The following is a 12,442-nucleotide window of genomic DNA, read 5'->3' on the forward strand; positions in this document are numbered from 1 at the left end:
TGAGTCAAAAACACAGGTACTAGTAGTTCGGGTGTCTGTATCTGAGTGGCTTGATAGCATATATGGAATAATCTCAACGGCTAAGCGGGATGCACCGAATGAAAGTAAAGTAAAGTGTGAGAACATGGTTATATCATCATTGAAGCAAGCGTGAGCTTGGTTGCTTGACAAACAGATGAAAGTTGAGTTCAAGTGCTGGCAAAGTTCAGAGTCAAAATTGACTGTCAGCATACCTAATATCTGTTTGTACCAGTAAATATCCTCAAGCTGAAGTGGCTTGGCAGTTTCATATCTAATTCGGGTCGAAAAGTGAATGGCAAACATGAGCGGGGTTATACAATAGTCCGGGTGTGGAGTGTTGCAGAATTTCTCCTGATGGGTGCGTATTGCCAGCTTGGGATTGTCGATAATTGCTATGGGCTCAAGGGTACAAATGCGATGTTAGAATCTTGACAACGGACCAAGCACTGAGTGAAGGTAGAACAAAACACTTACAGCACTACTATACCTATCACAAGGCTGCTAGCTAGGGAAAGCACTGGCAGGGCATGCACTCTCAAACACTATGCTTTCACACACAAACCTTCACACGCACGCAGACAAACCAGCGCACATTACACTGTCACACAAACACACGCACACACATACACACAACCTTGATGATCCAGAGCTGAATAGCTCCTGATATTCCAGATCCGTCGGTCAGCTCCGTCAGTAGAGCTTCGTCACATCAAAATCACGAAATCACGGGAACACTTGTATGCGTGGAAGCATCATTATAATTGCTGTTTTCCTGCACATACCCAACATAGAGGAATGCATGATAAAACTATGTAAACAACAGTGTTTCTACGTGTTTCATTAACTTTCATATAGTGTTGATGGCTTAGATCTAACTGGCATGTGCTTAACATCCCTGTTTGTTTGCGCGATCGACTCACAGATTCATCAAAAGGCAAGTGTGCCTGCGAAGACCCCACAGTGCCCCCCCCCCCCCCTGTTTCACTGGAAATTGTTAGACCACACTGAATGACAATCAGGCTTCCGATTCGTGCAAAACACGGTGTGCATTACGCATACACAGTCTCCGGAGAGCCAGCTGTTTCACACATACATACGTCCAAGGTAAATACTACTAATGTGAGAGATAAGATGTGCTGGAAACGCTTGGCCATGTGCTCTGTGCTGTCAGTGGGTGCTACTTCTTGGTGAGCTTCGCTCTTCATGCAATATTTTGGTGGTGAAGCATGCGATTCTGCAACTGAATAAGGTGAACAACTAGTGCACGTGTGTACATGTGCTGAGGTGAACCTTACCGGCGAAGCATGCTCGGGGATGAGGGCTATATCAGCGGGTAGGGGAATTTTCTTGTCGTTCGGCACGCCGATCATATCCGCCAGCGAGTCCATAGCATTCGATCTTGTCGTTCGCCCACTGAGCCCGTCCATAGATGAAGCGGAAATATTAGCTGTACATAGAGAAGCGGAGAACACAGAGAAGGCAAGTAAGCGGCTTAGCATGTCTTTGGCACTCAATGTTGCAAACGGCTTCTTCCCTATCAATCTAGAACAGAAAACTACTGGTATCCCCATACAGGCCATACGTACACCATCCCCGGCATACAGACAATATATACGGCACAACAGACAAAAAAAACAGGTTCATTCAAACAATTGCAGTCTCTTGTTCGATTCCACAGAACATTATATTTTGCAGCTGTGGACAGCTAACTTGTTTCGACCTTCTTAGGTTTTGTCAGCCGAGCTCAGAGTGACTGGTTGAACCGATCGCAATGAAGTCAAATTAACAACAAAGCCGCACACAAGCGCGCATGCACACACACACACAAAACACACACACACACACACACACCAGGTATACTCACTGTTGCTAGTGCTCTCGGTGTCATCTTTACTATTATTCCGTCCAGCCCTTGCCCGTTGTAGGCAGATAATCACCACCACAAAGGTGATTCCAATAATGGCAGCGGATACCAGGATTATGATTATGTTGACGTTGAGACCGGAAACTGAATCGGGGTGGTCTGGGCAATTTGTCCCTGTAAGCATGGCATGATATGACAAAGAAAGTAAACATGATGCCATCATGTTGCAGAACCTTTAACCACATACAGAAACATTTCAAATCACTTAAAAAAAAAAGCTACGCAAGGCATTCCAATCGCATTAAAAATATGCAGTATATGTACATACATACATACAAACACACGTTCACGCACGCAAACATTACATGCACACAGACCTTAGCAGACGCTGTGACCTGTCCTTCGACCACTTGTAACAAGGAGAGTTAAAATGAGGGTTAAATGGCACACAGCACAGCATTCACTCACCATTCACTACGACGGATTGTCGTGCTACACCCCGTAAGTTCACCCCAACACATGTGTAGGTTCCTTTCTTGCCTGACTCGTCAAACACCATGAGAAAGGGGTCAGAGGCATTAGCCATCAATTGGCCGTTGAAGAGCCACGTTTGATTCGGTGCTGGATCTCCGTACGCTACGCACTGCAGAAGTGTTCCATTGCAAAGACTCTCCTTGCGCACAATGTCAATGACTGGCTTCCCTGAGATTGGAAACAATCGATGGGGAGAGAGGGGGGGGGGGGGGGCAAGGACACGTCATTCAACACATGCTGCGTTCACATGCTTCACAAGGCTAGCAAGGATATTTCTCAGCAGGCAATCGCATACATAAAAGCACAAACAACCTCGCCACATACCTGTCCATTACTCATTGCTGTAGTAGGTACAGTAAACTGCTGTTACGGTAATTTTGAATACAGCAGAGCATCGATCATCCGGACATTGACTATCCGGACCATCAATTTCCGGTAAGGCTGGGACACTGCTTACATGCCCTTCAATGCATGGTAGAACTACTAGTACATAATCCTGTACGCACTTTCGATGCTGAAACCGTATCACATGCATGTATGAGCCCTGTACACAACGCGTATCTATGAGTCTATCAGTATCCAAACATTTCCCTCATCAGAGCCCTCTTATGAACAGCGTCTGCCCCGAAGCGTTCGGATAATCAATGCTCTACTGGATGATGGGATTGGAATGATGGCCGTATTCAATCTGCATCCGTTTGGACGAACCTAGATGAGGGTACTATTAGTAGATCTTCTGTAGGTGGATAATTTGATCATTTAAACCCCAAGAGACTGATGAGTCAGGTGTACAGCAGTTGGCACTACCCGGAATGACAGTACTGACATTTCACAACCTGACCTGGAAGAGGGGGGGGGGGGGGGAGGGGTCATTTTTTTAACCCTCTCAGTGCCACGGGCGACTTTAGTCGCCCAGACTGAGTATGTGAGTACAAATAAATTCGTATCTCCACTTCTACACACAGGAGAGTTACAAACGACCACTCTACGTCTTCAGGAAGACCTTGGCTATCGACTCATCACAACGTTTTGTGTCCGTGAGGATAGATACCGCCAGGGCGAAGCCTGAAGCGCGCGCGCTCGGACAAACAATTGTCGCGTGTAGAAAACATGACGTATGCGCATTGCGGGTTTCTCTATTTCTTTCGCGGCAACCCATGCGTATTGGGTATCAAAACATCGATATTTTCAGTGGCTTTCAGGCCAACTTTGTCCGAATTTCGTGCGTTGAAATTTGACTGCACTGCGATCGATCGCGCGCGTGAGAAAGTGCAGATGCTACGAAAATGCAGAAAACGGACTTCGCTCAGGCGCCCTCGCGAGGAAGACTATTTTCGCTGCCTATTCTCTTCACAGCTGTCTGCCTGGCCATGATATCTTTCCAGAGAGCCATCGTTTGTAAAGATCCGTGGATATACAGCTGAGCTATGAAAAATTTGAGTTCAGCTCAACTCGGAAAAATTTGAATTTTTCTGACCCCCTTGGCACTGAAAGGGTTAAAGGCATTTCACTGTACTGATATCACCCGTATTTGCTTAGTAATACCGTATTATCTCTAATATAAGCACAGTCTCCAATAATAGCACGTCTCCAATAATAGAACACCTTGGGGCGGCATTCAAAAAATAAAGTGCTCAGTCTCCATTATAAGCACACTGTGTAAATTCATTATCTGTACCGGCGAAAAAAACCCTGAAATGTGCGTGTCATACATGAATTTAGCATGGCAACATGCCTCTGAAATGAGGTTGAAATAATAATGGAACAGTCTCCAATAAAGGAACGTCTCCATTAATAGCACGGGGCGGAGGTACATTGAAAAAATAAAGGACCGTGCTTATATTAGAGATAATACGGTACTCAAGTTCCACCTCATACACGTGATAACGTTAACATGTACTCCTCTTTCTTCAGACACGGACTGCCATTCGACAAATATACTTCTTCAACACCGGTTCATGAACTTACTGATAGGCTTTAGCACCGTTAAGCGTCTGTCCTCATTCTCTGGCCGACTATAATCGATGTGCAGGTCACTGTGTGCAGTGTTTTCAACTACACACAGCACGTCGGTGTGCCAGGCCGGACTGAAAGCGCCCGAAATGCTGATCGAAGCCACCGTACTGTTTGCCAGTAAATGGGTAGTCAGTCGGCCGGTCGTCGTGACGACATTGAAATGCCGACCTCCGGTGCCTTCGATGAGATTGCCAAATTCGTCGATCAGGCGCATTTGCGGGTTGTACCCGGTGCCGGTACACGTGTACGTGAATGCCTGGCCAATTGGAACCGACACATTGCTTGTGACGTCGAGGATTGATGCACGGTCTGCAGTGAATCGCACACATACGTGTACATGTATTTAGACTACAAGTACATCAGCAGTACGGTCTCAATTCAAGTGCATCAGCAGTACGGTCTCAATTCAAGTACATCAGCAGTACAATCTCAATTCAAGTACATCAGCAGTACAATCTCAATTCAAGTACATCAGCAGTACGGTCTCAATTCAAGTACATCAGCAGTACGGTCTCAATTCAAGTACATCAGCAGTACGGTCTCAATTCACAACAAGCAGGCACATGTATACTGGCTGTGTGTGACAATATCTTCAGGGGCAAGCCATAATCAGTATGCATCTTCTGCAAATATCGCATTAGTGAAGCTGTTCTCAAGTATTGCAGAATCAAACGTATAATGCCATCACACCCAGTAGCAGTAATCTGTATTGGTATCGAGCATTGCATGTGGCAGGTCTCTCCTGCTCCCTCCACTCTTCGCTTTGTCTTGCAATACGGCTGTCCGCAGCCAACCCTGCACTAGTTATGGCTGATGTAAGGTGCGAGAAAGAACATGTATAAGCTGCTTTGCCGGCATGTCATGATTGGAAACTGTGGCCTTAGTAAAAATAAATAAAAATAAGTAGACTTACTGATTGTAGAGACAAGGTACTTTGAATTCCAGATATACACGCAGGGAAAAGCGAGCGGACAGTTCGCCTGGTCGTCAACCGTCACCACCTCCACATATTCCGTTGGACTAATATCACCAGCCCTGTAGCACAACTTGCTGGAGTTGGTGCCAGGCACCTTCAGTCGGATCACTTTCTGCTCCCTGAAGGTGGTGATGGTGATGTTGTACGTCCTAGACAAGTAGTAGCTGCTAACAGATTCTGGTAAAGAGGGAACACACGTCTCGACTCCTTCTACGACTAGTTCTTGCTTCTGGGGTGCGCTGGCTAAAATAACTGTTGGTTGCATTCCAGGCGGTGGATCTGAGCATGAGAAAGACACATTATTCCCATGCATGCATTACCACATACTTTCGACAGCATTCGTGGCAACAACAAAGTCAACAAATCCGGTCAACCTCGTAGTTACAGCATAACAAAAGCCTCGCAGGTGCTGAGCTCCTTGGGGCCACGGACAGAGGCAAACCAGGCTCATGATCCAGCACCGAAGTGACAATGGGCACCAAAAACCTAGGCCCATGGGAATCAGCTGCGAAGATATGCCGGTACGGCCATACTCGCATTTCTCAATCAGTTCTATTTCCCAGCAGGTGCAATCTGAAACAGTCACAGAGAAGTGGTGGGACAAGTGGCAATCTGCAGCGCTGTGATCCTTTGATTGACAGACGTAGACTACTCCAGGTCAACACATCGTAATTGAAAAGGAACAGAAGGGGGGGGGGGGTGAAAGAATGAGTGAAGGAGAGAGAGAGAGAGAGAGAGAGAGAGAGAGAGAGAGAGAGAGAGAGAGAGAGAGAGAGCACGTGAGTGTGGTAATTGTGGAGTATTGTCATTTTACGCAACTCAGACTACAAACTTACATGAGCACGAGGTATTTTCTGGCATCACACGTAATGAAATGTCACATGCTATGACATTGGTACCCGTAATGATAGCAGAGTACACGCCCGTGTCTGCTGTTGTTGCTTTACTTATAATAAGATCATCATTGAAACTTCCCCTGATGTAAATATGACTCTTGACACGAGATGTGATCACGTGGCCATTATGATGCCACTCCAGGCTGACTGGAACGGATGGGTCTTTTGCACCCACATGGCATGTCAGCGTAGTTGCCGACATACCAGGTGTGCCATCGTGACACTCTTCGTAACGGTTTATGGCTGAGCGGATCAAACAGAGAGAGAAAGAGAGAAAGAGAGAGAGAGAGGGGAGAGAGAGAGAGAGAGAGAGAGAGAGAGAGAGAGAGAGAGACAGAGAGAGAGAGAGAGACAGAGACAGAGAGAGAGAGAGACAGAGCACATCAATGTCAGCCATTAACACTTGAGTGATGAGTGTGATACACCATCACCTCCAGTCGAGTCTTTTTCACTTACCATGGCTATCGATCTAGCTTAATTAACTAAACGGCGATTGCAGGATAGGCTACGGCCTTGGGTTACTCAAATTACACGACCAGAAATGGACACACTAAGCAGGAGTGAAGGCAGTAGGCATGTCCTTGAAAGGCACTTCCCGTCAGAAGCAACAACTTTCAGACAGATCCCAATTTTCTCAGGTGTCAGAACCAAAGCAGCCGTGGGCCAGGATCACAGGTTTCAAGATATACTGCTTACGGAATCCCCCTCGCACTTCAAAGTATGTAAGTGAAAACTTTACGACTTAGTCATGATGACATACACAAACAGACGTGCATCATACATGTAAATACCATACCGAGACTTGTAAAAAAGTACAGCCTGCATCTACATGCACTCTATGACCAAACTGCTGGTAGTACACAGCATTTACACAATCTCCATTTCCCAAAGTTTCCTGTAGGTTACGTGTTGCCATCAATGTAATATAAATGATCCATATTATGCAAGCCGATTATTCTTATAACTGGTTTAGTTTGAGTGGAGAAGATACTTGTGCTTTTGAATTTCGAAGGTGATAACATAATATCCGGACTATAATATAGTCCGGATATTATTATAACCGCCAACCCTATAGCTGATCTCTACCTCTACTAATATGATGCCACTGCTTTGCCCCCCCCCCCCAAAAAAACAGACAAACAATTTGTAGAATCCCACACCACTAGCATCGCGTTTCAGTCTCAAGTCGTATAAAAGCTTTCCACATCCGAGTCATGCACTGGTATCAACTTGAGCTGCTCTGTAGCTTTGCAGGACATGCAAGGCTGCTATCAACTGCCAGTGCATTACAGCCTACGTTGTTTCTGTTTCCAATGCCCAAGCATTCACAATATCTACGCTAGAAGTAATAGTATACATCAGATCTGTTGCATATACAGATTTTCTTAACTCTGCCTCCTTCTGGTTGCTTATCTCTGACTGGCATTGCGCCCATCACCAAGTTTGTAAGTGCATGGACCATTCAGTCTACTGGAATAGGGCTATTCACACAACCTATCAATAATATCATGGAGGCTATCAAAGGAGGCTTTTCATCATCTTATCAGAAGTGTTCCACCCACTTGAACTAGTGAAAGCCCAAGGTGACTTCTGGTGGTATGCACTAGCATTGTGCACTGCTTGAGCTCAGGGTAGCGCACGGTGATGAAGTGTGGTCTCCGACTTGTTACATGCTGTCAACCAACAACATGGCTGTACATGTGCATGCACTGTGCCTGTGGACTGGGCAATATTTTGCAAACATACTACACTGCCGTACAGTGTATAATCATGTACTTCAAGAAAGTTCCAAAATACTTTGTCCACATACACACTCACTGATCCCAGCATTGCAACAGACAGAGGACTACTGATCAAACTGAACCGGCAATGACCTGAGTGAGCCAAGGGAAGTAGTCAGCTGAGGGAAGTAATGAGCTGAGGGAAGTGGTAGTTTGCTCTTGGGGTCTGCTCTCAGGGTCTTCCTTCCGCTGCCATTGCCAGGCCAGGCAACAGGGAGAGATTTTCATCATGGAATGCAGTGGAGGCACTCAATGCTGCCCCCTGACTGCCCTGTGTCAACAACCCTATGCACTTCTACATGATGGGATAAGACAGGATCATGGCGGCATCCCATTGTTTATCAGTGGGCAAGTCTGTTTCAGTGTTTGTTTCTGCGAAATACACAGGACAGGTACTAGTACATGACGATGATTGGATGATGATGCTAAAGACCCTGTGGCCTGTACACTGTTACTAGGACTTGTTCTGTTGCAGATTGTAGGTACACACAAGTCACACTCGCACAGGTGTACAGAGCGGGCTCATTTCCACTCTGATAACATCTGACAATCATCTGACTTGCACCTCTCCCTGACTAGGCTGAGAGTGAGACTGTGTGAGTGCTAACAACATAGCAAACTGCACAAGACTAAGTCTTATAAGTTATTACTGGGTTTCAGGGTTTCTCACCTGCACATCACCTACACTGAGACTAGTCTGTGTGTGATTGGCTAGTACTTATAGTAGTAGTACTGTAGTACAGTCGACCTACCCTTATAACGATATTTGCGTCACACCAAGAAATATTGTTATAAGGGTAATATTGTTATAGGGGTAACTGGTTCATTTCATACACATACGTCATGATTCATGGATTTTGTTCTTTTTTACACTCTTCATAGCATAACAAACTGACATACATGCACATTATGTGCACAGCAAGGTGCCAACTGGTGCCCGATTGCATTTCGTCATGTCCCAACGACTTATCAAGTGAAGCTTGCCCTACCTGGATAGTAGGCTCTACATATTCCCTGCTAGATATTGTTATAAAATGGAAAATGTCGATTGGTCAGCCCATTTTATATCGTTATAGGGGTAATATCGTTATAGCAATATTGTTATAGAGGTAAGGCATTGTATACACAAGTCAATGGAGTGATTTGGTTTGCCAGAAAAATATCGTTATAAGGGTAATATCGTTATAGAGGTTATCGTTATAAGGGTAGGTCGACTGTACTTCAAACTCGTTTCCAATCACCGCTCACATCAGTCACACTTCAGCTGACACCCTTCACTCTGATGTATCACTGCACGAATGTGTGGCCCAGTGTGAGGCGCAGCGCGGTGTGGGGCGTACAAAGGCAAAGCGAATAATTGTTGTATCTCCACCATAACTGTGTCCTACCTCATGTCATCATGTATACACGATAAGAACATCACTCATTAGGATAGCCATCCCTACTACAACTGTACCCTAGCCTAAGTAAGGATCTGAAGCCATGCAAAAATCATGCCGGCGTCCACCAGGTCCACCAAGCCCAGGAGCACATTCTCAAGTCAGCCTCGTGGCACACACATGATCGAGATCAGCTGTTCGCTCACCGTCGCGATCAGACCCAGCAGCCAAACCCAGTAGTTCCTGCAGTAGTCGGTGAGCGACACGTCCTTCCGAAGGCTTCATTACTTCGAACTGGCTCACCAAACTAGCCTCACCAAACTCTATGCCAATGGCCACGCGAAGACACTCTTACATCACATAATCATTACCGGTGCTCCCTTTTCAAGGTTGAAGCGATATGACGAAAAAACAGGCAAATTTATAATACCCAGTTCTACGACTGGACCAAAGACGAGCAATGTGCCAAACCAAACTATTCGAAACAAGGTCATTCTCGATAGCGCATTAGCTTCGCTCAATTCTCACCCAGGAAAGGTGAATATCATGCATGGTACAGAGCGAGCACACAGAATCTGATAATGATTCAAGAGGCTGTCCTCCCCTTCAACGTTACTCTAGCTCTATGGCCTAGTCTCATGGTTTCCAACACATTCATTGCAATGAAAGTCGCGAATGGCCAAAAGGAAATAAACGGGCTAAGACCATTGAATCTTCGCCAAAAGAACACAGATGTCCCACTTACCGATATAATCGATAGTCTTTCCACTGACCAACGCAGCGCATAGCCTGGTGCCCAGCAGAAGCGCAACGACAAAGATGGTGGTGGCTGGAACGCGACCCATGTTCGGGCCACTTTACCAAGATTGAGGACACTTAGAAATAATTAGAGCATTCTACTTCAGTAACGTCATGCAGCACTAAAGTAAAAAAAAGTACAACTAACACGAGCTAGCATGTAGCAGGAATTGTTGCTGAAGCCGCTAGTAGCACTAACTAAACCAGAAAAACACAGCACAGCGTTCTCTTCGCTAACGTTCCCAACAAAGTAGTCTGAGGAAAACTCGGGAATGTCTACGAGTACGCGCTTTCATTTGATTCAACACTGTATAATGCAGACTGGTGCACTAGCACTGCACTGGACTAGACTGCAGGTTCTTTCAATCTTTGCACGTTCGAGGAAGTAAAATGAGGCGAAGTCGAACATGCGACCTAGTACCTTCTCCATGATTTTAGCTCGCACTGCATGCACTGCATCGTCAGTATTACAGCACACTGATATGCGCTGCATGCTGCAGACACGTTCCCTGCTTACGTCACTGTGGTGAAGGCTGCTGTCCAGCATGGCAGCAGCCTGTCAACATGGTCATGTCAAGCTCATGTCATGATGATCTTGAGACGGAGACGTAGCCGTTGTCGACGGGATCGGGACTGACAGACTACACTCGTCCTCGTCAGTGCATCGACAGGCTACTTTCGGAGTGACGTTTCAACGGACCGTCGCGGTCTACCATGTCTACCAGTACGTGACAATGGTGATTGCACAACTACTAGACTAACCATCTTTTTTTCTTTTTTTTTTTTTTTTTTTTTTAACTTTGTTTTACTTCGCAAAATCCAAACGGGAATTTCTTCCCAATGACAAGGTAGCGAAGATCTTAAGAGGGGAGAAAAAGAGAGAGAGAGAGAGAGAGAGAGAGAGAGAGAGAAAAAGAAGGAAAGAAAAAAGTGTGTATGCACTGGAAATGATAGTCAGCTGGAAATCGGATCCATTGTCAAACATGGCATTTGCTACTGTTCCATGTAGTCAACGAGCAATTGCGTAGGGTACTGCTGCAGCTTTGAAGGTCTCCAGAGTTGTGCTGGAGCGGACGTCTCCAGGTAATCTGTTCCATTTACCTGTAGCGTTGAAGGCGTACCTCGACTTGCCATCTAGCTAGCGACTTACGTTACGTAACGGGAGAGCGATAGAAACGACATCGTTTGAATGGAAAAGGGCATAGCATGGCGCGGCGCGCATCTGCCATGACCGCAAACTGAGTTTAACATGATAATTTTCAAAGGTAACTCCAACTATTTTGGCAATGAACAAATATTTATTGCAAAAGAAGTCAACTAATGAATAGAAGAAGTAATGTTTTTTTCATGTTGATCTCTGGCATGGCATATGATATGGCATGCATGGACACCTTGTGGATACTCGTGTATTTTGTTGTACATGTACATGTACTTCTGGTCACTTGCAAGTACGAAAAACGCACAATTTCCCGAACTTTGAGGCTCCATAACTAAGTACAACAAGGTGAATCATGTATCCCCGCGTGCCAAAGCATTATGAGGATTTTGGGAGCATAATGCGAGAATCCATGAAAGCACAATTCCATGATTTCGCGAGCATAATCCGCCGGAGCCTACCGCAAAGGTGGATGTCGCAGGTCCTAAATCTATCCGACAGACCGCTCTGCATTCATGTGTGGATCTTGTAACCCATTTCATTTTGATACCAAAATACTGAGTCTGTACAGCTAGTGATATGCAGACACTGCCGAACTTTTGGCCGGGCGAAGCTCCAGCCAACGACTGTGAGTGTGAAGCGACAGAGACGGTTCAAATGAAAAATACGTACAATGTACATGTACATGTACATGTATAATGGTACCGGCACTTGTGCGTCTTCAAATTTCAATTTCAAATGTGCACATACGGAGAATTGACGGTACCCATCATCACTGGGCCTGGGCCATCAGAATCTCGGCACGTTACCACGGTGGCATTGCAGTTCGCTTATTTTAGCAGCAGGGAGTCATACTTAATAAAGTAACGGGTTAGTTGTCAACACTTTATTGATACCCCCTGCTGCAGTGAGGAAGAGCACTGCTTTTAGTAGATCTACCGTTGCCTTCATGAAGAGGCACTGTCCCGTCCGAGACTTGTATCGTCAGCCTGGCTCAAGCTCTCGACGAGCAACACCAAAA

General features: G+C 45.7%; 1 protein-coding gene across 1 annotated transcript; it reads right to left on the reverse strand.

The window, feature by feature from the left end:
* LOC135809217 (uncharacterized) lies at window positions 1-10,625 on the reverse strand. Its single transcript, XM_065322512.1, has 8 exons — window positions 10,213-10,625; window positions 6,248-6,550; window positions 5,349-5,690; window positions 4,388-4,744; window positions 2,354-2,587; window positions 1,886-2,059; window positions 1,317-1,468; window positions 1-793 (listed from the first exon to the last, which is right to left on the reverse strand). The coding sequence occupies exons 1-8, from the start codon at window positions 10,310-10,312 to the stop codon at window positions 737-739; spliced, it is 1,719 nt and encodes a 572-aa protein (XP_065178584.1). The 5' UTR covers window positions 10,313-10,625; the 3' UTR covers window positions 1-736.
* Between the last annotated feature and the right edge of the window lie 1,817 nt (window positions 10,626-12,442).

Source organism: Sycon ciliatum, chromosome 2, assembly GCF_964019385.1.
Source record: "Sycon ciliatum chromosome 2, ocSycCili1.1, whole genome shotgun sequence".
NCBI classification, from domain to species: domain Eukaryota; kingdom Metazoa; phylum Porifera; class Calcarea; order Leucosolenida; family Sycettidae; genus Sycon; species Sycon ciliatum.

Excerpts from the sequence above, each read along its gene's own strand:
- LOC135809217 (XM_065322512.1), bottom strand. The coding sequence starts at position 10,312 with ATGGGTCGCGTTCCAGCCACCACCATCTTTGTCGTTGCGCTTCTGCTG. Across the intron at positions 2,588-4,387 it reads AACGGTGCTAAAGCCTATCA|GGAAGCCAGTCATTGACATT; the intron begins GTAAGTTCATGA and ends TTCCAATCTCAG. Across the intron at positions 1,469-1,885 it reads CACCGAGAGCACTAGCAACA|CTAATATTTCCGCTTCATCT; the intron begins GTGAGTATACCT and ends CTCTATGTACAG.